Source organism: Acomys minous (assembly GCF_964271855.1).
Source record: "Acomys minous genome assembly, chromosome: 14".
Taxonomy (NCBI): Eukaryota; Metazoa; Chordata; class Mammalia; order Rodentia; family Muridae; genus Acomys; species Acomys minous.
The window spans coordinates 9,161,490-9,188,750 of NC_140496.1; the positions used below are offsets into that span (position 1 = coordinate 9,161,490).

Below are 27,261 nucleotides of genomic sequence, written 5' to 3' on the forward strand. Positions count from 1 at the left end.
CTGTTGATGTCCTGTGGTCTTGTCAAGGCGTGAATGACCCTCCAGCTCCACTGCACCCTTCCAGTGAACTGCTACAGTTGAGGTAAGCCAGGGGCTACCCAAACTCACTTGTCAAGATACCATCGCTCCACTGACAACTAGGAACACCGAGGCTCTGGGAGAGCTGGCTCTTGTGCTGCCCAAATTACCTCCCCCACTCTGTCTTCAGCTAGAAATGGGACAGAGACACGACACACACTGCTCCTAATCAGACTTTATTTGGTGGCTGTAGTCCTAGCATGGTGCTGGGGGACCTGGGCTCTACCCAAGCCTAGATTGGGTACTACAGGGTCTCACAGCTCCTACTAGGGAGAGGGGCCATCACAGAGGAGGGGGGGTGGGGCGGTAAAGGAAGAAGCCTGTCCATTGGAGGCGGGCCCTTCTGGGCCTCAGCTAGTAAGAGTCAGGGAGGCCAGAGGTTGGCTGGGGTGGGAAGCTGTTGGTTGAAGGCCAGTCTTGGACTCTATCCCTGCTAACTCTAGCCTTGCCAGCATCACAGCAATATACTCTACCAGGTCAAGTCAGGCGTGGGGACGCCAGGGGAGGGGCCTCCTCGGTGCCACAGCAGGGGGAAGCACGCGTCCTTTTATTAGTATATTGAAAAGACAGCTGTTTACCAAAGTGTCTAAAAAAGGGGTATTGTCCTTTACAAGAAGGGGAGGGGAGTGGGGCAGCAGTAGGCTCCTTAACAGGGCCTCGGGAGGGGTCAGTCTTGCCCCGAGGTGCACCAGGCAGCTGGAAGCGGGAGAGAGAAAGAAGTGGTCAGGGGTTGGGGTTTATGGGCATCAGTGTCCCTTCCTTGAGGGCTGAGACGGCCATGCACAGAGGGTTTGGGCAGAGTATGCCAGGCCAGGCTTTGTGACCCCATATTTCTCATTTAGGCCATATGGGGGTGGTCTTTGGTGAGCTCCTCATATCAGACCCCGTGTGGTGCCCGGGCCTCACCCTGTCCCTGTCCACACAACAAGCCTTGGGTCTGGAGCTTGCATCTGGACTAGGATTCCTGATGGCGGTAAGTGAAAAAAAAAGTCCCTGTAGGTCTAGGCTCCTGCTCGGGGCGGGGGCGTAGGAGGGGGCGGTTGGTGCTGCTAAGACCCCCACCCTGATCTCTGACCCCAGTGGCCAGTCTGTCCATGGCCCTCTACCTGGCACGGAGATCTGGGAGAGCGCTTCAGGCTGGCTCAGCGTGTCAACCTTGACATGTCGGAAGGCCTTGCACACAGGGCTCTGCAGGTGCCTGCAAGCCAGGACCACAGATTAGTTCAGGCTTGGAGGAGGGAGGAAGGGCTGGAGATGAGGGGAACTTTAGGTGTGGGCTCAGGTCTAGTCCTGCTCTGTGTGGGAGAGGGGGCTGTGGCCTTGTGAGCATCCATCCAGGAAGGCTCCCAATTAGCCGCAGCATCAGGGGACAGCGCTGCAGCCCCAGGAGACTTGAGGCCCTGTGTCTGAGAGCCAGCCCTGTGTGCTGACAACTCCACGGAGCACCTGGGTCCTTATCCCATGGCTCAAATGGGGGCAAAAGTGACCCCTCCCTGTCCTTCCTGTGTGACAGGGTTATACACAGGGAACTAGAAACTGCCGCAGTACTGTGCCTCCATCTGGGCAGAGTCCCTGGGCTGAACCAACCCAGTAGCCTGTGGCCAGTCCCAGGATACTCAGCTGCTCTCCTGACACCAAGGCTCCAGGACCCAGCGCTTGATGACACAGGCAGGTGCTGGCAGGGCAGGGAGGCTGTGGGAAACTGAGTCCTTAGTGACACCATGACGCCGGCCGGCTCTCGCTATGGCACCATATCTGCTCTAAGAGCCCTGCTGTCGCTGGGTGAGAGCCACAAGCTGGCCATGCTTGTCTAGAAGTCGTCTCTGCAACCAGAAGCCGGGCTCTTCACCATCCTCCCCCATCCTCTCTGCCGGTCCTCAGGGTCACGGAACAGGAGCCTTGAAACAGTCAGCCCCACCTTACCATCGCCCCCACACCCTGGCACAGGGTAAGGACAGGGCTGCACAAACCTCTTCCACTCCTCCTCTGTCTCCCAGAATTCATAGATGACAAAGGTCAGGCCGTCCGCCATCCTCACCGCGGCAACACTGCAGGGAAGAGACGCGCACATCTGTGGCCGGCAGCGGCTGCCCACTGCCCTCAGATGCACACCACCGTCTTCGACCTCTTTCTTCCCAAATACTGGTCAAATGGACCTCCACAGAGCAATGGCAGCTGGAGACACCAGGGCCCACAATGACACCAGGGGCAGCCACCAGGCCACTTGGCTCAGCACCGCGGCCCACAGTGAGAGGCAGGAGTTTAGATGCATTTAAAGTTTCTGTTCTGGGCAGGGGTTGGGGAGAAGACGGCTCATGACTGTGAAAGCCTAAGTTCAACTCCCAGGATCTATGTGGAAGAGATAACCAACCCCTGCAAGTTGTCCTCTGACCTGGTGCTAGCTCGTTTTTTTAATGTTAGACTGATACAAGCTACAGTCATCTGAAAGTTGGAAATGCCTCTATAATGTAGGCAAGTCTGGAGGGCATTTTTTGAATTAGTGATTGACATGGAAGGTCCCAGTCTACTGTGGGTGGTATGGTCCCTGAGCTGATGTTCCTGGGTTCTATAAGAAAGCAGGCTGTGTGAGTAAGCCAGTAAGCAGCACCCCTCTACGGCCTCTGCATCAGCTCCTGCTCTGTTTGAGTTCCCATCCTGACTTCCTTTTATGACGAACTGTGATACGAAGGATAAATGGAATATAAACCCTTTCCTCTCTAGCTGTCTTTGGTTATAGCGGTCCATCACAGCGATAGAAACCCTGAGTCAGACCTCCCTGAACACCCGCCCAAGATTGACCTCTGACCTACAGACACACACCCGCATGGACGCTTACACACAAAACAGCTGTCTTTTTAACCCAAGCACCCAGCCTGTGCCCTACTTGCTCTCCTGCCTCTTTCCACCCTGAAGACCTGGGCTGATGGGGCTGGAGAGATGGCTCAGAGGTTAAGAGCACCAGCTGCTCTTCCAAAGGTTCTGAGTTCAATTCCCAGCAACCACATGGTGGTTCAGAACCATCTATGAGATCTGAAAATCCTCTTCTGGTGTGCATACAGGCATAACACTGTATACATAATAATAAAAAGACCTGGCTGACAAGAGGAAACTGAAGTTCCGAGAGGTACCATCCCAGACTGAATGACCTGCAGCCCAGGGATGTCCCTGTCACCTGCTATGTCGCTCCATCTCAGATGGGGCAGATCCTGGTGGCTGGGGCGATGGTGGGAATGTGTGGGCTCTGGTGGAGTCCATGGCTCACTTAGTTCTGTCCCTGTCCCCAGCTCCTCTTGGCCTGTGGGTGCCTCCCCCCTACCATGTGGCAGAAGTGCCCCTGAGCCCCTCAAAGAAGTGACTTATTAGGGTGAAGGCTGTGCGATTCCAAGTCAAGCCATTCAGGAGTCAAACAGTGGGACATGTGCCAGCCTAAGCCCATGGCCCTAAGCAAGCTAGTGCAGGTGCCTGCTCTGGTGTCTCTCTAGGCACAGCAAAGGTCGTCATGGACAATTGGGTCCATAGAAGTGTGGCTACCATAGGATGGCCTCTTATGAGGGAACTTCCGGCAGGAAGGCACAGCAGGGCAGGCTTGGATGGGGAGGACACAATAGGAAGAGAAGCCTTGTGCACTGATGTACAGACCCTGTCCCATGGTGCCATCCTTCAAGAAGGGCCGGTGGGAGAGGCAACAGAACCAGGAAGGCCCAGGTAAGGATAAAGGGGTGGAGCTCTCTTCCCTGTCTTCCTTTAAAAAGCCATGGCAAGGACTGGGATGCTACTGTGATGGCATGTGTCCAACATCCGCAAGAGTTTTGGTTCAACCCCAGCAACAGGGGGAACAAAATCACCTGTTTGCACACCACCTCACAGAACCGTGTCCTCACTGGGGACCTCCAGAGAGATATCGGGGCATACCCGTAGGCACCAAGAAGCCGATGTGACATCCACAGACAGTGTGCCTATGTGAACTGTCCTCTCCCATGCAATAGGTGGGCTGATCCTTTACCAAGTCTGTGAAGCCCAAAGGCGGAGTCATCCCCTGCCCTGCCCTTTCTCTCTCCATCCTCAGTCAGATCAGGGATCTCCTCCTTGCCTGAGTATGTGGCTTCTCCCAGCAGCCCAGCTACTCCTCAGTCTATATGCAGAAGATAGGACCAACCTGGCTCCTGGTGACACTGTTCCGGCCCACAGCCCCTGGCACGCCTTCACCCTCGGTATTGCATACGCCTCACTGGTGGCCCCTGCTCTACCTTGCTGAGCTTCCCAGGGTAGCAGGACAGGAGTGGGTGGGGGCAGGCGACCTGCAATCCAGAACCCTCCTGGAGGCTATCCGGTCTCTCCTTAATCAAGCAGGTGCTGACTTGAGTTGGGCTGTGTTGTGTGAGTAACCGTGGTCGCACTGGGTGAGCTGAGTGTGAGCCAGACCTGCCTCAGCCAGCACATTATTCTGTTTACCCTCCTAACACACACACACACACACACACACACACACACACGGCCTGCTGGACAGATGAATAAACCCAGGCCTGGGGGTGAACTTACCCACTTTCTCCTACAGCTAGGATGGAGCTGAGCCCCACTTTCTCAAGCTGCTCTGTCATGTACCTCCCCTAGGGGAGGGCTGGCTCTGCCAGCTCCTGCCACTGCCAGCCAGAGGCCCTGGTCACCAACCCCCTGCCCCCCACCCCCCAAGCCCCACAGAAAACCATCGTTCACTTACTGGAAGCAGTTCCTTTCTCCAGCAGTGCCCCGGAGGTACTGTCGCAGGGAATCCAAGAACTCGCTCAGCTGCTCAGGGCACACGGCCATTTCCTGTCGGACCAGCTGCAGGTACTATGAGCCAAAGTGGGTGTGAACATCTGTGCCAGGCCCTTCCCCAAATCCCACTAGCCTATACCCTTGCTTCTGAGAGATCAAGACAATAGGGTTGGAATACAACCTCCACATTTTTTAGCCTTACATGTGAAAATCCCCTAAAGGAGGCAAGGCCAAATGGGTAAAGGCCCCTTGGGGCATCCACACATGGGGCAGTAAGAAGGCTGCAGGGAGTCCCACCGAGAGCCTGATGACAGAACCGGCCAGATGCTTGCTCTGGGCCAGAACAAATTTTATTTTATTTTATTTTTTTATCAGGGTCCTGGAGCCTCGGCTCTCACCATGCCCCTTGGGGAGGGGAGGGCAAAGAAAGGTGGCTAGAGACCTGGAGCTACACGGTTCCTCAGAGGGCGGGGGGAACAGGGCGGAGGAAAGGGGCGGAGAGGGCCTCACCATGTTGGTGCCTTCTTCATCCGAGAGGCGCTGCTGCAGGTCAAACCAGAGAGTCTGGAACAAAACACAGAGGTGTCTGGGACTCAGGGAGGCCCCCAAGGCGTGGGGCACCTGGGATGTAGGCCATTTCCAGGGAGGCTCCCAAGATGACACCCAGAGCATGGGACACCAGATGCCCCTATAGTTATAGCCGTTGCCCCAGTGTGCCAGGGGGTTCTGAGAAGTCCCAGGCTGGAAGTGGGGCTCCCAGGGCAAGGCCTAGTGGACAAGGCTACTTAGCTCCCAGGCAGAGAGAAGCCTCATAGGGGAGCCTGGAATCCAAGGCAGGGAAATGGCAGAGAGTTCGTTAAGGTCCAGGCCTCTGAAGCACTGAGAAGGTCAGGGCCCCAATAAACTTAGGGTATGTGGCTAGGACAGGGAAATCTTAGTAACAGGCACTGGGGGGCCTTAAGTCAGGATACCTTTTCTTTTTTTAAACCACCCTTTTAGCCTTAAGACTACATACCTCACATACCTCGCCCCTAGTGGTGACTTCGGATTCCCTGTGAACTCATGGGCTGCACGGGGTGGCCTGCACACTGCCTCCCCCAAAGCCCTGAAGCTTTCCATAGACATCTTATTTCCCAGCCTCCCTGGGCCCCCTGCTACCTTCTGTGTGCTTCCAGAAACACAGAAGCCGTGCTAGCTCTGCGGGTCACCAGTACCCGGCACCCAAGCACACACTGGTGTTCGTTCATCACAGTATCACGGCACAGGACCCCAGGCCTCAAAGGTTTCCCCAATGGGTTAAGCATTAGGGTCTAGGTTTAAACCACGTCTCTCCCTCATCTGGCAGAACTCCATCCTTCTTCAACAATCACTGCCTCCCAGCCTGTCTACTCTGCCCCTGGACAGGAGGTGCCAAGCACTTTGTACAAAAGCCCCCAAGAGGCACATCCACCAATAAAGAAAGCAGTAGGGCGGGGTGTGGGCAGTGGTCTCTGAATCACATCCCCCAGCCTAGACTTCTTGCCCAAACGACTCAAGAAAGTGCCCAGTGGCCCTTGCACGTTCGAGCTCTTAACAGGCACAGGGGGCAGATCCTGGAAGGCTGGGGCCCCACCAGGAACCCTTTGGCTTCTCCACAGTCAGATGGAGAGAATCTAGAAGTACCCAGACCTGCTACCCAGCACCTCCGTTCCCCTTGCCCCGGGGCCCGCCCTGGCCCTGCAGGCACAGTGGGCGGTGCTTGGCCAGCTAGGGGCGGAGCCTGGAACTGGCTTGAAGTGGCCCTTGCTTATGCTTAGGCCAATCAGAGACCTCGGAGGACCCCGCCCCATCTCCAGGACGCCTAGGTGCTCCTGGTTACCAGCAAGCCTGGTTGTTAGGGCGACCGGGGTACTAAAAATAAAGTTCAAAGCGCCTCCCTCCTGGGGCCCCCGCTGAGTTGTTATGACAACCGGGCACAAGGTCCCCACCGTGCGCGGCTCTCACTCCGGGCAGCAGGGTTAAAAAGGGGTGTGGGAGGGGGGGACCCCCGCTTCAGCCACAGCCCTGCAGCTGGCAATACAGTACCGGACTGTATTCTTTCCTCCCATCGAGAAGGCCCATGATCTACTCCCATGAGTCCCTCAGAACGAACCCCCAAGCTCCGCTAAATACCAGCGCTCATTGCAAAAGACATTAAACACACACACACACACACACACACACACACACACACACACACACACAGAGAGAGAGAGAAGAAATGTTACATCAATCTCAAGGCTCTGACACACCTGTCGCTCGGTGTAGGCAGGTGTGTAGGAGTCCTGCAAGCACACGTGTGGGGAATTTGGGAAAGGGTGACTAGCAACGCTAACATGGCTGATGTTAGATGCTTTTTTTGTTTGTTTGGTTTTGGGGGGGTTGTTTTTGTTTTTTGAGACAGGGTTTCTCTGTGTAGCCTTGGCTGTTCTGGACTCACTTTGTAGACCAGGCTGGCCTTGCCTCTGCCTCCCTGAGTGCTGAGATTAAAGGCGTGCGCCACTTCGCCCCGGCTTCTGATGTTGGACACTATCTGGGACAGCAGGCTCTGACCTGAGCCACCAGCGCCTTGGTGACACTTGGAACACTGTCTCCGCAGTCGTCAGAGCAGGGCTTTCCGGTTCAGAGAGGGTAAGGCACTGACTTGAAAAAATAGCAGAAACCCAGCCCCAACAGAGGAACACTCGAGCCCGCCCACCTGCAAGCCCCTTTTCGGGTACTGTTAAGTCGCATCTCTGTTTAGGCTGGTCTGCTCCACACTTCCGGGTTGTATAGTACGTTGTCAACATTCTCCTGTTTGGAATCTGCCCTGACCCTGGCTCCCACTCCCACCTGCTTTTTTTCCACCCCCTACCTCGGGTGGTGGAGCCCGTTTTCTTGGAAACGTCCATAATCACAAGACCCTGCTGGTCACTCTCTGCACCAGGAATGCTGCCTGTCCTCCCACAGTCAGGACCATGGCCTCAGTCCAGCTCTCTACAACCCACCGGAGTGTCTCAACTTCCCAGCAAGGTCTCAAGTGGACAGGGCCGGTAGAAAGGAGAGATGGGGGTGGGGCGGGCCTACCTTGCTCTCCAGTCTCCCAATCAGCTGGGCCAACCGGCTTATCTGGCCCTCGAGCCCCTCCTCCTTTGTCTCCCCTGTAGCTGGGAAAGAAAGAGACCTTGGCGGTGTGCAGGGCCATCCTGAGGAGGCTGAGCCCCAACCTCCCAGGCTAGGCCCTAGGGCAGATTACTCAGGTCCCTTTGGAGGGCAGTGCCCACTGATGCTCGCTCACCGACAGGCAGGCTCTTCACTGGCTCTGGGGCCACAGGCTTGTGGTTGACGATGTAGGGAGGAGTGGGGCCACCGTAGCGGCTCTCGGTGATGCCGTGGCTGGGTTTGCAGTGGTCCTGTCTGCAGAAACAGAAAGAGTGTTGATGAGGGCAACTGCCGCGGCCTCTCTGCTACTACCTTTACTGTGCACTGAAGTACCCAAAGCACGGACCGTGTCCTGAAATGTGCATGGATCTGCCCTGTGGGCCCCACGCCTGCAGGATGGACAGAGTGGTGTAGTGAGAATCCTGGAATTTTGGCTTCTTTTATAAAAAAACCCACAGAAATATTGTAAAGAAAAGGTTTTGTTTTAATGCCATTTGTGAGGCTATGGGGCTGCTTCGCAGCAGCTGACTGCGATTTGCCCCCGTGCTCTAGCAGAGGTGTGGTCTTGCCAGCTGCAGATAGTTTCTGCCTTTGGATTCTGGGAAATGTTCAGAGGGTCCGTAAATGCTAGGGTCCTGAAAGGTATGGCCGGTGGTTGTTGGTTGGGGCTTAGTTACGGTTTTTTGAATAGTGGTGTTCAAAGAGGAAACAAGAAATTAGAATCGGAGCTCTCTCCCCCACTCCCCCCCCCTTCTATCCTTGTATCGAGTGACAGAGGGGGTGAAACAAAGAGGGGGGGAGAGAAAGAGTGGGAAAAGTTAGAACCCACAAATTACCTAAGCCCAGCTACAGAGTGGTTTTCATTTTCTCAGAGGAGGAAACAGGACCCACAAGGCAGGTGACTTGGCCAAGGCCGTGTGGCCAGCTGGGGTATAGCTCAATGCTGGGACTCTAGAGCCCAGGCCCTGTGCCCCCACAGGCTTATTTCTATGGCTGAGGTAAGGCTGGGCCAGGAGCCTATTGGGAGGCCTCATAGCTCATAGCTTCCAGCCAGTGCAGGCTGGGCCCGGGCTGAGGAGACCCCTTATATCTTCCTCCCTGCCTACCTCAGTAGAGGCTGCTGCCCTGAGGAGTGACTTCTGGGATGGAAGGCCTGGGTTTGTGTCAGTGAGATACCCCCACACCGGCCCCTCAACAAGGCAGCAAGAAAAAACTCTGAACCAGACTCCCCATCTCTTGTCCCATGTGTCCTTCCTCTATGCACACAACCTGTGTACGTATCTGGCACACTGGGCCCTGACCACAGGGTCTCCAAAAAATGCAGGGTGACTAGGCAGTTCCTTATACCAGTCAACAGGGTGTGTGGCGGACAACCCCCCAACCCACCCACATCCCTGAACCCCTCAGCACAGTTGAAATCTGTCTCCTGTGACCCTTGAAAGTGTAAGCAAGTCTCCCATGTTGAGGCTCAGCTCCCCCTGCGCAGTGGAGGCTCTAAACTGTCAGTCACATCTCTACAAAACAGCAACAAATTCAGTGTCCCTCAGACCATGAAGAGTTGAGTGGGGGGCCCCTCAAGCAACAAGGCCTATATAGCAGCTTTTTTTCTGGGAACACAACACCCTTGGGGGCTGCTTCAGGGTGGGGACACGGGGTAGCCCCGAGGAACACAAGGTCTGGAGCCAAAAATGTTGAGATGTGGGGCAGTTTGAGGTATCTGTGGGTGTGGAACAGATTTCCCATCAAGATATACCACCCACTCCTTGCACTGACACCCCAGAGTTATCCCCTCCCGGTAGGGGCGGGCGGGTGGAACCATGCATGGAGCCACGTAGCGTAGGAAGGCAGCCAGGAAAACTGCTGAAGGCTGCTATCTTTCTACACAGGAGAAAAGGGGTAAGTTTGATTAAGATGATAATAAATAAATCAATAATGGAAAAGCTGTCTGTCCCCAGAATAGTGGCTGTTGACACTGGGGACTTGTATCGCAAGGCTGCCCAAATATGCAGTCATCATCTGCCCTTCCAAGTGCTGACAGCAAACGTATTTGGCAACAGGGTCATTAAGAACCCCTCACAAGGGGCTGGAGAGGTGGCTCAGCGGTTAAGAGCACTGTCTGCTCTTCCAGAGGTCCTGAGTTCAATTCTCAGCAACCACGTAGTGGCTCATAACCATCTATATAGTGAGATCTGGTGCCCTTTTCTGCTGTGCAGGGGTACATGCAGACAGAAGTGTAATAAATGAACAACAACAACAAAACAAACAAACAAACAAGGAAAACACCCTCATTGAATTCCTCACCATTGAAAAAAACAAAAAACAAAAACCCTCACAAGCCTGTCTGATTCAGGTCCTCACTGTCCAAATGACACCTGCTCAAGCCCCACCCCCACAGCAAAAGATCATCCTGGCCACACTGTGACTCTCTGCCAGGCACCCTGAAGTTGTATACAGAGAAAGCCAACGCTGGTTAGCCCATGGGTATATGGGCTTCCTGGCAGCTGCCCGCCTGTGTGTGGGTCCCAGTTCCCCTTTAGCGCTCCTAGCAGACGGGAGTTTGTTCAGCCAGCTATAGGCAGCATGTAGGTGGGCTCAAAGCTGAGCAGACCCTTCTTAGCTGGAAAGACTAAAGAGTCCCAGGCCAGGCACCAGACACACAGCACCCACAGTGCACAAGAGAAGCCCCCTGGGGTGCCTGCCTGTGTACCCAGAGACCAAAAGAGCAACACTTTGAATTTTATTCCTCATCAGAGTCTCTTTCTGCATCAGTTTGGTCCTAGCCTACTTTCAGTAAATCCCTCCACCTCCCCAGCTCTCCAGGTAACACAGAAGCGGGCCAGGGATCAGGACACTGTTGTGTGAACAAAGAGAACCGTGGTAAATCTCCGTAGTTCATGTCCTATACCAGCCATTTTCCTAAGCATGTTCTGTCCCCATGTAAGCCTCAGTCAGGTACTAGGTCCTAGGTTTGTCCTCATATTGTTGTTGGTGAGATTGGGGGTGGGGTGCACAGAGAGGTGCAGCAACTCGCCCAAGGCCACCCAGATCTGAGGTGCGTGAAGAGTGAGGCTGCTCTGAGTACCCCAATATGTCCCGCTGACGCACCGGATCTGGCTGGTCTGTTCTTCGATGGCTTCCACAGCACTTTCCACCGAGCTGAGCAGCGACTGGATCTGATTGGCTGTCTCCTTCAGAAGGAAGCGGGTCACAAACTGGTCCACGTTGCTCCCACCTTCATACACCTGGGGGGCGTTGGGAAGAGAACCTGGATGTGGGTTGGCACAGGGGCTGAAGACCCTTGGGCTGGTGTCTCTGGTTTGCACTGTGGGGCCCTGCATTTTAGAAGCTGCAGAGTATACCAACAGGGTCCCCAGATTCAGAGTTAGACCTCCGGTTTCATCTGGATCAACTCAGATGAAGCCCAGAGAGCGGTGGGACCATCTTACGTCATACGCACCAGTACCAGATCTGTATAAGATAGTGGGCACAGTGTCCACCACAGGACAGACAGGAAACTATGGCTGCGGTGATAAAGGTGGTAACAGTGATGACAGCGATAACAGTGGTGACAGCAGTGTTGGTGAAATGATGATGGCAATGGAGTTGCTAGTGACGATGATGGTGATGACAGTAATGGAGATGCTGGTGATGACAATCATGACAGTGATGGTGTTAGTAATGGTGATGCTGGTGATGGTGATGATAATGGGGGTGGTGATGACAGTGATGATGATGATGATGATGACAGCAATGGAGCTGTTGGCGATGATGATTATGATGGTGGTGATGGTGTTAGTAATGGCGATGATGCTGGTGGTGGTGACAGTAAGGTGGTCCTGCGGGCAATCATGGGTGGCAGTGGCTTTGTTGCTGCAGTAGACAGAAAGCACCAGGAGAGATGGCCTCAGGCCTCTGTTCCCTTTTCCTTCTGAGCCCCTGAGTCTTCACGTTGTTATTCAGACAAATAACTGAAGAGAATCAATGTAGCCAAGAGGGTTAGATGGCTCCCAAGGAAATCCCCCGAAGCCTGTGCTCAGGGGAGTGGGAGGACAAAAGTGGGGGAAGCAGAGCGGTGGGCAGGTGCACATGGTGAGGAACACGCTCTGGAGAGAGGAGGGGGAGGGGGTTTTCTGCAGACTCCACCTCTCCTGGCAAGACCAGCACTGAGATCCCTCACTGAGATCCCCGCCTCTGCAGACGGTTGCCAAGAAGGTGGGAGAAGCTTGGCTTTGGGGGATCAGCGAGGGTAACTGGCACTGGGGAGAGGCGCTGGACCTCAGCTGCTGAGACCTCCCCCTCTGGAACCACTGGAACTCTGCCCAGACCCTGGCAAGGCTAGGGGAAAACAAGACTCTCAAGGAAAGCAAATTAAACTATCCATCATTCTGACGGGGAATTAATTAGCAATAATTACACATGGGGAGACATAGAGCCCGAGGAACAAGGCGTAGGGGGTAGCACAGGACGAGAACAGGAATGTGGACGTTCTGTCCCGAGGCCTGGCTCAGGGCCACTGTGGGCAAACCCTGCTGGAGAAGGCATCTTTGCTCGAGGTACAAGCATCTCCTGGCTGCCTTTCTAACAACCTGATGCCACCCATGGCCTAGAGAGCAATGGACGCTGACACCTGAATACCTCCAAATGAGCAAGGGACATGGCATGGTAAACACACACACACACACACACACACACACACACACACACACACACAAACAAACCTTAACCCCCACCATCCCCCAAGAAAAAAAGGCTGCTAGAAAGGCTCTGAGGAGGCCAGGAGTGGGATGTATGTGCCCAACAGTTGGACCAGGGCCTGATAAGGCAGTCAGTAAATGCAAGAAATGTGAATTCCAAAGATAGGCCACCTTCTGGGGTGTGTGTGTGGGGAGGGCAATGGAGACAGAACCCTTTTCTCCTCTGCCAAGAGCTCCTCAGTGGAAGGGTCAGAAGGCCGTTCTGCATGCGCCTGTGACAAAGCTATTTGCAGGATGGTAGGAGCCATCCCGGGGCCTGCAGAACACTCACATTTGCCAGACGGCTCTGCAGACACCGATCGAGAATCTCCCCTAAAATCCAGGCTTGAGCCAGAGGGAAAGCACCCGCCCCCCACACCTGACACACACACACACACACACACACACACACACACACACACACGGGAAGCTGTGTGAGCAAGTAGCTTCAGGTATGTGTGTGACTGTGTGTGTATGTGTCGTGATGGAGGTCAGAGGACAAGCCGTGGATGTCTGTTCTCTCCCTCCAATGTGTGGGTCTTGGACGTTGAATTCAGGGTGTTAGGTTTGGTAGTAAAGCTCCTTGGCCAGCTGAGCCGTTATCGCAATTTCCAGATTAAGTTGGTAAACTACTGAGACCCTATCTTCCTATCTCAGAATTCCCTCGTTCCCAAAGTGGATAGAAAATGATTGTAATGATCTAAGGATAAGAATAAGATTGAGGATGCTTCTAGAGATTCTCTCTCTCTGTGTCTCTCTCTGTCTCTGTCTCTGTCTCTCTCTCTCTCTTTCGTGTGTGTGTGTGTGTGTGTGTGTGTGTGTGTGTGTGTGTGTGTGTGTGCGTTTGTTTGTTTGTTTTGAGACTGGGTCTTACTGTGTAGCTGGCTTGCACTTGCTATGTAGACCAGGCTGGCCTTGAACTCACAAAGCTCCACCTGCCTCTGCACCTTACATGCTGAGGTTACATGTGTATGTCACCATGTGCTGTTTTGGAAGCCACTAGCAAGATGAAAGCCAAGATTTTTATCTCCCAAGTCGTCATCAATGAAGCAGAGCAGACTGTCAAGAAGAGGAGCGTAAAACAGTCGAAGAAAGACTGCACGCAGCTGAGGAAGAGAAAGAGCCGTCAGCAGAGATGGAACCCTCCTAAGGAGGAAAGGCAGCCACAGTCTCCCCCTCCCAGGGGGGCGGTGCAGGCACCGTTCAGGAGCTGATTAAAAAAGAGGCAGCCGGGGCGCACCCCATCAGAGCAGCAAAGGCTCTGCAGCGAGAAGAGGGAGCACAAGGTTCTGTAATCACACTCAATCAGGCAGACAGGGCCAGCTGCAATCCCGCCAGGACGCTAGAGCTTAAATGAGAAAACACAGGACAAGAGATAAGGAGGCGGAGGACGCCGTGTGAGGCCAGGCTGTTATTACATCCTTGGGGCTGCGGCAGAGGTTGCTGTGAGCCGTGCTAACCTTGGGGACAGGGACCCAGCTGTTACATAAAGTAGGCTGAGTATCAGGTTTGATTTTTTTTTTTTTTTTTTTTTGAGAAAGGGGCTCTGGCTGGCTTCGAACTCGTGACAGCCCTCCTGCCTAAGCCTGGGGAGTAGCTAGGCTGGTGGGTGCGAAGGTCTCCATTAAACTTGTTTGTATTCTTCTGAAGACTTTCCTTTTGTTTTTATATGTTTGCAGGCGCCTGTGGAGGCCAGAAGAGGAAGGAGTTAGAAGAGGCCGTGAGCAGGGAACTGAACACAGGTCCTCTGGAAGGGCAGCAAGCATTTGTAACCTCTGAGCCATCTCTCCAGCCTCTTGTTCATAGTCTTTAGCCTAGTAGCCCCTCCAGGTCGGATAATTGGTCCTTAAGAATAGAGTAAGGAAGCTGGGCAGTGGTGGCGCATGCCTTTCACCCCAGCACTCAGGAGGCAGAGGCAGGTGGATCGCTGTGTGTTCAAGGCCAGCCTGGTCTACAAAGCGAGTCCAGGACAGCCAAGGCTAACACAGAGAGACCCTGTCTTGAAAACAAACAAACAAAAGAATAGAGTAAGGAGTGAACATATCTCTACCCACTGCGTCACAGTTGTGGTATGATATGTATATTATGAATATATTTATAACAGTAAAATCTCAGAAATCAATTAAAACACCCAATCATAAATGAAAAATTAGCAAATTCAAATAGGAAGATTTGAAGCGACGCTCTGAGCCAAGTGTGGTAGCACATGCCTTGTGCTCCATACTCTTACGGAAACTTGACACAGGCTAGAGTCATCGGAGAGGAGGGAATCGCAAATGAGAAAATGCCTCCATAAGATCAGGCTGTGGGCCAGCCTATGGGCATTTTCTTAGTGATAGATGTGCCCAGTCTGTTGTAGGCATTGCCACCCCTGGGGTGCTGGTCCTGGGTTTTATTAAAAAACAAAAACAAAAACAAACAAACAAACAAAAAACAGACTGGGAAAGAGATGGGAAGCAAGCCAGTAAGCAGCACCCTCCATGGCCTCTGCATCAGCTCCTGTTTCCAGGTTCCTGCCCTGCTTGAGTTCCTGTCCTGACTTCCTCCAATGATGGACAGTAATGTGTGGAAGTGTAAGCCAAATAAACCCTTTCCTCCCTAAGTTGATTTTGGCCACGGTGTTTTATCATAGCAACAGTAACCCAAACTGAGACACATCTCTAATTCCAGCACTTGGGAGGAGGAGGCAAGTGGATGGCTGTGAGTTTGAGGCCAGCTTGGTCTACAAAGTGAGTTCCAGGACAGCCAAGGCTATCCAGAGAAACCCTGTCTCTAACAAAACGAAACAAAACAGAAGCAAAGCAAAGCAAAGCAAAACAAACCATTGGGGCTGGAGAGCTGGCTCTGCTATTGAGGGCACTAGCCGCTCTTCAGAAGGCTCAGATACCCACAGGGGGGCTGATAAACCTATATAATTCTAGCTTCAGGGGATCTGACCCCCTCTTTTGGACTCTGAGTACCAGAAAAAATATTTAAAAAAAAAAAAAAAGAGAGAGAACTACACATTAAAAAGTTGCAAGAATCATCCACCAAAACCTTCTCCATCTTCAAGGGTCCGGGTGAACAGTGATCTGACCCTGGCACTTCATAGTTTGTTTTCAGAACTTTGCTTTACTGAATATACTATCTGATATAATAAAAAAGTGCAATAAAAGTCCAAATGCACAAAACAAAATAGATATAAATTTATAGGAGATAAAAAAAAAAGCATTTGAAACACAAGAATTAAATGACAAGAGACTATTTAGTGCGAGAAGTTAGCTTTCTGCTGTCCCACAAGCAAGATGAACTGGAAAATCATAAGCAGGGAAAAGGGCCAGCGAGCTGGCTGGCTCAGCAGACAAAGCCTCCTGCGGTCAATTCTGATAACCTGAGTTCAATCCCCAGGACTCATGGTTGTGGAAAGAAATAAGCAACATGCATGCACACACGCACACACACATGCATGCACACACGCATGTGTTCTTGTTCTTTGACTTCTCCAAAGCCAGCTATAACATCTCTGAGGTGTCACTGTCACGTGCAGAAGAGACTAGCTTTGTCTTTTCAAAGGGTGTGTTTCAGCAGCTGCATGCATTTCCCAGCAAAGACATGACATCTATTTTCAGGTTTGTGTTCTGTGGAACATCTACTGTCCTTCATACGCTTCTCTGACTAAATGTCATGTGGCAATAGGTGGGTCCACACAGGATATGACGGGGAAGGAAGCTTACTGGTCACCCGTCTTTATCACAACACAGTGAATTCAGAAGATGCTGGGGACAAAGACACTGCCTGGGAACGTCTGTGGTGGCCATGGGAATACCAAAGGTCAGTGTTTTGTATTTCAAAATTTCATATTAACCAAAGAATTCCATTTACCCAGAGGAGGGAAAAAAAAAAAAAGACCAGCCATGGTAATGAACCCAACCCAACAGAGGAAAGAATTATAATAATAAGAAGCACAAATAAATTACAAAACATAACACACATATTAAATTAGTGTCTGGGGCTGATTATGAGAAACAGCTAATTAAAATAGAAAACACTGTCAAATGTAAGATTTGTAAAACGTATGAAGCAGTTGGAAATGGCACATGCTTATAGTCCCAGTACTAACCAAGCGGAGGCAGAAGGATGGCGAGTTAGAGGCCAGCCCGGTCTACACAGTAAGATCTGGTGTCAACAAATAAAATGAAAGGAAGAAAGGGAGAGGGGGGGAGGGAGAGAGGGAAAGAGGGAAGGAAGGAGGGAGGGAGGGAGAGGGAGGGAGGGAAGAAGAGAAGGAAAGGGAAAGAGGAAGGGAGGGAGGGAGAGAGGGAGAAAGAGAGGGAGGGAGGAAGAGAGAGGGAGGAAAGAAGTGAGGGAGGAAGGAAGTGAGGGAGGGAGGAAGTGAGGGAGGGAGGAAGTGAGGGAGGGAGGAAGTGAGGGAGGGAGGAAGTGAGGGAGGGAGGAAGTGAGGGAGGGAGGAAGTGAGGGAGGGAGGAAGTGAGGGAGGGAGGAAGTGAGGGAGGGAGAGAGGGAGGGAGGGAGAGAGAGGGAAGGAGGGAAGGGAGGAAGAGAGGGAGGGAGGGAAGGGAGGGGACAAACTCTGGAGGAAATGCAACTGGTTCTGCAGTGCTGAGACTGTGACAGCCCCAACCTCACAACCGCCTAAGGACTTTTTATTGTTCTTTTCTGCATGAATTATCTGTCTTGGTCAAACAATGGCTTAGACTTTTAAAAATAATCATACGAACATGCAGTACATAATTGATCATAAAGTGAACATTCCCAGGTTTGTTAAAGAGCGTACTGAAGTGAGCACACTGAAGAGGAGATGACTAAAATCAGGGCTGGCTGTAAATGGCCTGTCCTAGGGGCTGGAAAAATGGCTCAGTGGTTAAGAGTTCTGACAGGAGACTCTGGGTTTGATTCCCAGCACCTACAGAGTGGCTCACAACCATCTGTGACTCTGGGTGCAGGGGACCCAATGCCCTCTTCTGGTTCCTGTAGGCTCCAGGCACACAGGATACACATGCCCCACAGATACACACGCAGGCAAAATACCTCATACAAAATAAACTAGGCCCTATGACGAGAGCCCCTAGCCCTTGAGCCCTTTGACCTAAGAGGTCTGAATAAATTTTCTTTTTGAGTAGAAATAAAAAAGGACACTTCCAGGGAGGGTGAGTCACACGCAGGATGTCCAGCCATATGATTCGCTTCCCAGGCCATCGTCCCACCTCAACTCCCGATGCAGAGAGAAGACACCCAGTAGGTGACAGAACTAAGTGAGGGATGATGAAAGAATGACGCTCTGACGAGAGTTCATCACTAAGCGCCGACTATTCAATATGAGAGAATCTAAAAATAGAATCCACCCATCGATAGCTGAGGCAAAATCATCTGATCATTAAAAAAAAAAAAATCCTGCAGGCATTTGAGCGGATTCCTTGCCATCACCCAAGACGAGATGGAACAAAGCGTGAGGCTAAAACATTTTTTTTTTGTACAGGCTGAACCGAAGAGAGTTCTAAAATAAGAGCTGGCATTAATATTGCAATTAGGGGAGAGATGCACTTGAAAAGCTGGGGCCTGGTGTCATTGTAATGTGTTAGGACCTGGGGAATATGCCGCAAGCATCAGCGTCACCAGAGGAGCCTACGTTAGCCAGCATGCGGGAGACTAGCCCAGCTAACCAAGACAGAGGCTGCTGCATCAGAAATCAGAGTAACCAGGGACCAAAAGGTGTCCTAGGGTGTCTCTTGCTGTGACAAACATCATGACTAAAAGCAACTTGGGGAGGAAATGCTGTATTGCAGCTTATGTTTCCAAGTCATTAGCCACTGAGAGAACTCAGGCATTGACGCAGAGGCCATGGAGGGGTGCAGCTTACTGGCTTGCTCCTTATAGCTTGCTCAGCCTGCTTCCTTATAGCATCCAAGGCCACCATCCCAGGGGTGGCACCACCCAAAGTGAGCTGGGATCTCTCACATCAACCATCTGTCAAGAAAACACCACAGGCTCCCGCACAGGCCAATCTGTTGGGGGGAGTTTCTCAACTGAGAGCAACTCAGATGACTCTGGCTTATATGTCAAGTTGACACTAAAACTGGCCAGCACACAGGGGAAGCATTAAGGATCACCAGCAAGCTGCCTTTCTACAACAGGCCACCTAGGAGATACCCAAGAAGGGGGCAAAAATCAGCTACCATTGTCAGGCCCTGTAAGGATGCTCCTGCATCACCTGAAGCCACCACCATGTCCACACGAAGCCGCATGTGCAAGGTCCTTGCGGTACTATGGCTAAGGCTGGGCTGAGCCTCCTGGGAGGAGTTCAGCCCCTCCCCCTCAAGGATGATGAGGTTCTGCTTCTGATGGCCATGATGGAAGTGCAGGTGGACCACTATGTGGGACTAATGCCTCATTCCAGCTTTACTGAGACAGGGCTCTGCTCCCAGGTGGGAGGGGGTCGCTACACAATCCATTTTCCCCTCTGTCTTGCAGCCGGCAACATCAGAGCAGGCTGAAACCATTGTCTAGCACACCCTGCTAATGCCCCAGCTGCCAGAGGACCACCAAAGCTGTCACCAAAACTGCAATGATGACGGTCTTTGAAAGTAGCTCTAACAGGGCCTTAAAATGCTTGCAAACAGCAAGACCCCTGACAGTGCAACACCAGAAGGGCAGTGTGGTTGAGTGTGTGTGTGTGTGTGTGTGTGTGTGTGTGTGTGTGTGTGTGTGTGTGCATGAGAGGGGGCAGTGAGGCAAGGTTTGGGTGCATGGCAAGGAGGGGCTTTCCAGTCGCTGCAGGCAGGGCGCGGGCTGCATGTGAGAAGCTGAGGGAGGTGGTGTTGATCTATGTAGCCCTGAGTTCAGCAGCTTAGGGGACCGACTTCCTTCGGTTCATTCAAGGTCTGGAAGATAAGACGTTCCCACTTCACAGACAGAGAAGGTGAGACTCCAGTCCTTCAACATGGTAACAGACCAGACCAGCTAGGTCTTCCTCCATTGCACGTGGGCCAGCCAGTCAGGAGACACCATTGCACTCCTGGGTCAAGTTCAGATAGATACACCCTAAATCTGCACCCCAAGATCCCTAGGTCTGCGCTGACTCTCAAGAGCCAATCAACCACTCAGAGATTCCTGCCCTTGGCAGGTTTCCACTCCAGGACCAGGCTTGACTGTGGGAAAGGCCCTCACACTCTGACACACACCCTAAAGGATAGGGCTATCCTTGGCCACCATCTGTCACTGCAAATCCAGATACCTTTGAACAACAATGATCAGAAAACTCTAGAACCAACTGGCACTCGGGTCCTAGGTTCTTAAGGGCATCACTAACCTTCTTGGTGTAGCCCATGGCCTTCAGAACTGAGTGGTTCAAAGTCTCCAGGGAGGCCAGGACATCCTCGTAGTCTCCCATGTGCTCCACAAAGTAATCTGGGGAAGAAGGTTGCAAAGGTCAGAGGTCACAGAGGATTCCACCCTTCCCCCCTGGAGCCCTCCCACCAGCCCCACCTAGGTCCACACTGCTTTGCCCTCCTCTGGGTACTTTTGCTCCCACCGTGGTTGCTGTAGATGTAGGTACCTACCACACAGTTCCTTGGTGTCCACATGGCTGCAGAGGGAGGGAGGGAATAGGGAGAGAAAGTCAGTGGGCTTGTTTCCGGCCCTCTGTGTTATCCTTAAAACACTTGCTGTGCGCACCCCCACCCATCCTAGGCACTGGTATTATGAGCCCCACTTCATAAAGGAGCCACCTGCCTGCTCACCATGTTCTGGTTTTTTTTTCTCCTTATTCTGAGACAAAGTTACATTATGTGATCCCGGCTGACCTCAAACTCCTGCCTCAGCGTCTTGAGTGCTGTGGTCACACACCTATGCCACCATACCTTGGCAGCTCAAACTTTCTCTCAAAGCCGATGGGCTCGATCACAAGCAGGTGGGACTAGTGGGGCGCTGAGCCTGGGAGCTGGGAGGTGGAAAGGGATGCAGGGTGGGCTGTGACTATCACAGGTTGTCAAAACAATACCACTGCTCTTCCTGGGATTCTTGGGACCCTGGCTCAGCCTCCATTCTAGGCCTGGGCATCACTCCTTATGGCAAAGTAGAGAGGGATCTGGTCCTTGCTTGGGGTTTCGGGGATGTGTGTGAAGGCATCAGCACCAGACGCTGCAGAAGAGGGACCAGGCAGGGTCTGTGTGGGGTCTGATGTCTTCTCCTTTCTGGGCCTAGGACTACATTTGGTGGCTCCCATGTTCCACAGCAATACCTATGGGTAATTTTTTTTTTTCTTCTGTAGATTCCAAGGCTGGTAGTGACTGCTTTGGGATTTCTCCAACAGCCTGGAATGTTGCCTCTGATGTGTAAGGCATCTGGGTCAGAAATGCTTAGCACCTCAAGGGGCTGATTAACGTTTGAGGTTTTTACTTCCAGGAATACTAGAGGAAGGGATCCAGAAGGTTTTCAGAATTCTGACCTCCCCTAAAGTCAGTTGACTCTCTCCCACTCCAACCTCCAGGTCAACCTTGGCAATTTTTTTTTTTTTTTTTTTTTTTTTTTTTTAGATAGGGTCTCTGTGTAGCCCTGGCTGTCCTGGAACTCATTCTAAAGACCAGGCTGATCTCAAACTCAGAGATCCCCCTGCCTCTGCCTCTTGAGTGTTGGGATTACAGGCATGCACCATCTCTTCCTCCACCTAGTTAGCCTGACATCTGAGGCTCTCAGTGAGAATGTGACTCATTTTGTGTCCAGGAGGCTGCAGGGACACCACGAGCTCTCATGTGGCCTGGAAACAGTGTCCCCTGCTCTGCTATGAGGACCCAAGTCACTCTTGCAGTGGCATTCCTCAGAAAATTACACTCTGTCAGCTCTCCAGTCTCAGCTCCGGGGTACCAAGCCTGCAAACTGGCCTGGTAGGAACTGTTTGTCCACATCATCACCAAGTCTTGGGCCCCCAAGTGATCCAACCTGCCTTAGCACCCCTAGAAACTTTTGTCCTCAGTTCCTGAGTGGGGCAGAGGAAGGTGACCAGGTAGGTGTCTTTTATCCACCCAGGCAGAATTCAGGAGCAACTTACAGAGGTGGGTGAAGGGCCCGTGAGCATGGGTAGTGCACGTACGCTGGCTCTAGAGGCCAGGTGTCCTGCGAGCCTGAGCTACAGGTCCAAGTCATGATTGGGTTGCAGGGAAAAAAAAAATCAATTCGCTCCAAGGTCAGAAGTGGGGTTCACGCTAGAGTTAGGATTCATATACATTACAGGGGGTATGGGATGGGGGGGTTCACGGGGACAGAATCTTACAAAGCAGATTCTGGGGTTAGAACAGAACGGAGCTACAGCAGACAGAGTCACTGCCAATGTCCCGTCAGTCTTGTGTGTCCTGTGTCAAGCCCAGGGGCTCTCTCCCTGCTCGGCCAAGGTGGCTCAGAAAAGACGAACTTTGTGGCAGTCACCCACACAGGACTCACTCAGCCTGGCAATGGGGGCCAAAGAGATCTGACTGGTTGCATTAGCGGGAGCTCCAGGCCTGTTGCCTTTACACAAAACCTGGGCACCGTGGAGAAGGGAGGCGCCTATACATCCCCAGGGCGCCCCACAGTAGCCCGGGCTCACTTGGTGTTGTCTGAGTCAATGGTGTGGAAGAGGCCCTCAAGCTCCTTCTCACTCAGGACACCGTCTGCGAAGAAGAGTTGAAATTCCTCCAGGGACAGCTTCCCGTCATCTGCAACGAACAGGCAAGGAAGCAAGCGGCCGTTTGTCTCCGAGAAGAGCACATGGTAGCCTACAGCCTGTTCCGGAACCACTGCCTCAGCTGACAAACTCCCAGTTGTCAGCCCGAGGCCTCGCTGGCTGGTGATCCCAAGCCGACAGAGACGATGGAAGCTAAGTCGCACGCTCTCTACTAGGCAATCATCCTTTCTGCTTTTCCCTCAGTCACCTGACACGGACACTATTTAAGTAACATGCTTAACCTGACACCAGCGATCACTCCCTACCCTGACCCCAGCTCTGGGAAAGGGGATAGTCCCTCTATCCTGTCTTTCCTCAAGGTATCTTGCAGTCTGCAGACCTCCAACCTAGCCTAGAACAGGACTTTGTGACACATGGTAGGTGCCCCCCATGTGTCCCCCACGCTTTCGGCGAGGGGTAGTCAGTGGCTCCCTCTTTCATGGAGTAGCTGGGCTGCATGGAAAAGCTGAGGCCAATACTAGACTCAATGAATGTGTGCTGTAATCGATTAGTCATGCCTGCCTGAGGCACAGCATGGGGTGTGCCAATATCAGACCAAGCTTCCCTCTCACTGCTTCCACAGGCTTAGTGTCCTCTGTGCCCAGAGAGAACAGGAAGGTGGAAGACACGGTCTGCAGATCCTCTGATCACAAGCCTTCTGACATTTGCCTTGGGTGGTAGCCTCAAGCCTAATGAGCACACGTGAGCTATTAAGAGGAAAATATCCTGCACTTGGCCTCTGGTCCAATTAGAGAAGACAAGCTGTCCCGGAGCGTCATCACCTCTGCCAACGACCTAAGTGAGGCTGTTTGCAGGTGGCGCTACTAATGAGCAGAAGCCCAGCCTGCTGCAGTGACCTTTCAAATAGCAAGAGCCTGTGAGCCGCCACATCTGTAGCCCTGGATGGAAAGGCTGGCTGGTCCTCACCCCTCTGCCAGCTGTCAATGCCAGTCTTCTTGGCTGATACCCTGGGCTGCCAGTCAGGCCTCTCATTCCAGCTTTCCCCTGGGAATTGGCTACCCTGTGTCCACCACAGCCAAGCTGCTCTTTGCCACAGAGAGCCTTGCAGGGACACTCAGCCTTGTTCTCATGAGGAAAGGCAGAAGACCTGCTGTGCTCTGGGCATAGTGAATTCACTAGGGAAGACAAGGCCAAAATCCCAGCCCATGGGAGTAGCGGGCATCAGGGGGCTAACGTCTAAAGCCCACTAGAGGCTGACACGCCTGAGACATGTGTTGAGGGTGGGGGCCAGGCCTGTCTCCCTGGATAGTGCAGGCTCTGCATAATGCTCTCATACCTGCAGTGCCACCTGATCTCCCTACATCCCTGTGTCCCATGTGGAATCTGTAGGTGGCCCTTCACCCCACCCCGAGGCCTGGGAGGATGCAACACCCCTCTGCAATGATTCCAGCCCAAGCCTGTTCCCCTGCCATGTCATATCCCAAAGAGCTCCATCCTGCCCCACAACTCATGGGGGCAGTCAACAATGGCTCCTAGGAATGGCCTGGGAGCTGGATAAGGCCAGAGCCGCCTTGAATTCAAACACACTTGGGAAGGGCCTCTGAGGCAGCTGACAGACAGGGGCCTCATGCGTACTTCCTTCATGGGTGGACACACTGCTGTCTGGTGCTCTTTTGAAGTGTCTATAGGTCACTCACATCTCTTCACCTTGCCCCAAAACTCAGGGCAGCACACAGGACAGCTGTTACCCCTCCAGCTTACAGAAGGGGGAAATTGAGGCACAGAGCAGTGAGAGGACTTGGCCTCTGGACTTGTGCTCTTCACCTTCAGGTTCATCGTCATCCATGTCCCCACCCCTAACTGTTTCTCACCAAGCACAGGACTTGGAGAGCGTGGGTAATGGAGCACCTGGCAGGAAACTCACCGTTCTTATCCGCACGGCGGAAAATCTGCGGAGAGGAGAGCCGGAGTCAGATCTGGGCTGAATCTGGGAAGGTGCCCTCAGCAGCTACCTCTTGACCCAGCTGAGCTCCCTCTCCCGAGAGCAGCTTGGGTGAGGCTTGGAAGCCCAAACTTCCCCCAGGAGACCCCTAGGCTGCGACCCAGGATGGGGAGACTGCAGTAGGCAGAGGCCCTCCTCACACTTTAGTATCCATCACACCCTCTCCCACTGCACTGCCAGCCTGCCCACGGCTGTGCGCACGCGCGCGCACACACACACACACTTGTGCTGCACACTCATGCACACCCACAGCCATCTCTGCAGGTGTATGTACACTCATTCCACTAGACTCCCCCACTGCGGAGCACACAGCTGCGCCCAGCCATGCTCAGAAGCCATGAGAGCTTCATGCCTTCCCACTGTTGTCAGGACCCGCCTCCCCCTTGCTCTGGCTTGCCTGGGTTCCTTCTGAAGGAGGTGATCTTGAAACCTGGTGACAAGATCAGCCTACAGGAATTATGGTGTCATTATGGGATGGGGGAGAGGCAGGCAGGAATGTTCTGGTTGCAACTAGCAAGGGATGGGATGAGGAGCAGCCCAGACCTTAGGACCTGCACTTTGAGACAAAGTCACTCCATGTTTTGCTGACCTTTGAATCCCTCAAGGTCAGTTGATGGCAGGTGCTGGGTGTCCAGGGCCGAGAAGCTGTTCTAATAATTTGTAGGATGCTTCCAAAACCCGCTCAGAACCAGGCCATAACCCAGGCAGGTGGACTACCAGTTCCTCAAAGACACGGGTGTTTGCTAAGACCACCCAACTCATGGAAAAGGGAGCTGATGTCTAATCCCGGCCCCACGGAATCAGGCTGGCCTTTAAACCAGCTCCCTGTGGGGCTGATGGTCCCAGAACCCTGGAGAAAGTGGCTCCCTTTATCTAGAAGAAAACTTCAGCCTACAGCATGCCATGGTCGGCCAACTCCCTGGGTTTTCCTAGACTCAGCGAGGTCTGTGAGGGAAGCTGCTAAGCCAGGCAGGAGGTGCCACCCCCCACGAGAATCCCTGAGTCAAAGGACAGGTGCCTCTGCTCACCTGCACCCCACGAGTAATGGGACAAGGGAGCTGTGTGCACTCTGGGTACTCCCAGACCCCAAAAGACCTGGGTGTCGAACTGACTAGGTTGATGTGGCCCCAAGTGACGCTACGTAAGGTGGCTCCTAGAACCAGCATGAAGGACACTCTCCCCCTACTCCTTAGCCCACTTTGCAGGTGAAAAGTCAGAGGCTTAGCCAGCACACAACAGCAACCATGGAGGGAGGAGCTGGCCAGGGCCAAGCTGCCACCTCTACTCTGGACTCTGCCTGAATCCTGCTGTGTGTGTGTGTGTGTGTGTGTGTGTGTGTGTGTGTGTGTGCACGTCTTGTTTGTGTGTTCACAGAGGCACTAGAACAGCCATATCTCCACCTCCCATCTGCCAGGACACACCTATGGGTTCTGAGATCCAGTCTCCTCACACTTGTAGGGGTGTATGGTGCTGGAGAACACACACACACACACACACACACACACATGCGTGCACACATGCTTACACACCCCAAATCTCCCAGAACCCCATACCATGTAGAGGCACCCCTCTAGGACCAGTTCCAACCCCCCAGAAGCCCATGCATGGACCACCAGCCCTCTACCATCCACGTGGCACCCTCACTCTGTAGTGGGTAGGGGGTGGGGAGGGCGCTGTGGTGCATGGGGAGCTAGGTGGAGTGAGGAGTGAGTCTGGGGTCCAAGAGTCAGGAGGAAAGTACAGGAAGGGGAGGGTGGCAGGAAGAGAGTGAAAGACAGACAGCTGCTCAGGGCAGAGCTTGGGGGGCTGGGTGAGGACTCCTTGGTCCAGGCCATGGTTCTGATTCTATGAAGAGAGAGCAGGTGGGGAAGGGGCTTCATTCGCAAAGTGGTACAACACGGGGGCTTAGCGTCCTCACTCAACAGAGAATAGAGAAGCGATGCTTCAGGGCTGTGCCTGGGGCAGCTCCCCGAGTATCATTGCAGGGAAAAACCCGCGATAGAGAGGAGAGGGCTGGGGGTGCCCAGGGGCTCTGATCCCAGTCTTAGGGGCTCAAGTGAGAGGCTTTGGTTAAGACCAGAAGAGGGGAATAGTTGCCCCGAAGCTCTAGGGGTCCGGGCTATTGGGCGGGGGAGGGCAGACAGTCACCCCAGCCACGATTGGAGTGGAGTAGGGTCCCGGCTATGGAATCAGTGGAAGCGGGAACATGGAGGGAGGCTACTGGGTCCTAGGTCTGGGTGCGGACCAGAGCTTCAGCAGAGATGGAGGTTGGGGCTCGCTCTCGAGGTCCCTACGCAGAGGGTCCCAACTATGGGATATGGGGAATGCAAGAAAGTGGAGGAAGAGGATGGAGGTTAGGGTCCGGGTGGAGTTGGGGGCTGGGGGTGGGTTGTCCCTGAGGGAAGAAGAGACCCTAGCTATGGGATGTGGAGATGAGGGAAAGTGCTGTCTGGGTTGGGGGACAGGCGCCCCAGTGGCAATGAGTTGGGGCTTGCGCTCCGCTCCGAAGAAGATGCGGGAATGCGGAACCGATCAGGGAGCGGAGGGTGGAGAGGGTGCTCGGGTCCCGGGTGCGGATCGGCACCTAGCTGCGCTCGGCGGAGGGTCCCGCGCGTACTCACGTCCAGGATGACAGCTGTGCCCCCTCGCGGCGCGGCGGGCCCGGGGCCGGGGTCCGCGGCGGGGATGTCGGGGACGAGCGGTGCGCGGGGCTCGCCCATCCTGGCGCCCACCCAGCGTAGCAGCCCGCCCAGCGCGCGGCCCTGCGGCGGCGGCTCCCGGAGCAGCCTGTGCGCGCCGGCCCTGCACAGGCGCGCCGCCCGCTCGCACATCTCGCCCGCCGACCCCCGCCCGGCCGCGCCCCCGCGCGCCCCCTGCCC

At 53.5% G+C, this 27,261-nt stretch overlaps 1 protein-coding gene across 2 annotated transcripts; it reads right to left on the reverse strand.

Annotated features, from left to right (window-relative positions):
• Positions 1 to 241: 241 nt before the first annotated feature.
• Positions 242 to 27,228, reverse strand: NECAB2 (N-terminal EF-hand calcium binding protein 2). Of its 2 annotated transcripts, none has more exons than XM_084757090.1 (13): positions 27,004 to 27,228; positions 24,305 to 24,329; positions 22,303 to 22,411; positions 20,282 to 20,307; positions 20,032 to 20,129; positions 11,098 to 11,234; positions 8,129 to 8,247; positions 7,918 to 7,991; positions 5,344 to 5,397; positions 4,796 to 4,908; positions 2,049 to 2,126; positions 1,185 to 1,276; positions 242 to 774 (listed from the first exon to the last, which is right to left on the reverse strand). In XM_084757090.1, exons 1-13 carry the CDS (start codon positions 27,211 to 27,213, stop codon positions 746 to 748), a joined length of 1,164 nt encoding a protein of 387 aa, XP_084613216.1. In that variant the 5' UTR covers positions 27,214 to 27,228; the 3' UTR covers positions 242 to 745. The 2 variants fall into 2 exon arrangements, with proteins under 2 accessions (XP_084613216.1, XP_084613215.1); XM_084757089.1 differs by having other exon boundaries at positions 7,918 to 7,997.
• Between the last annotated feature and the right edge of the window lie 33 nt (positions 27,229 to 27,261).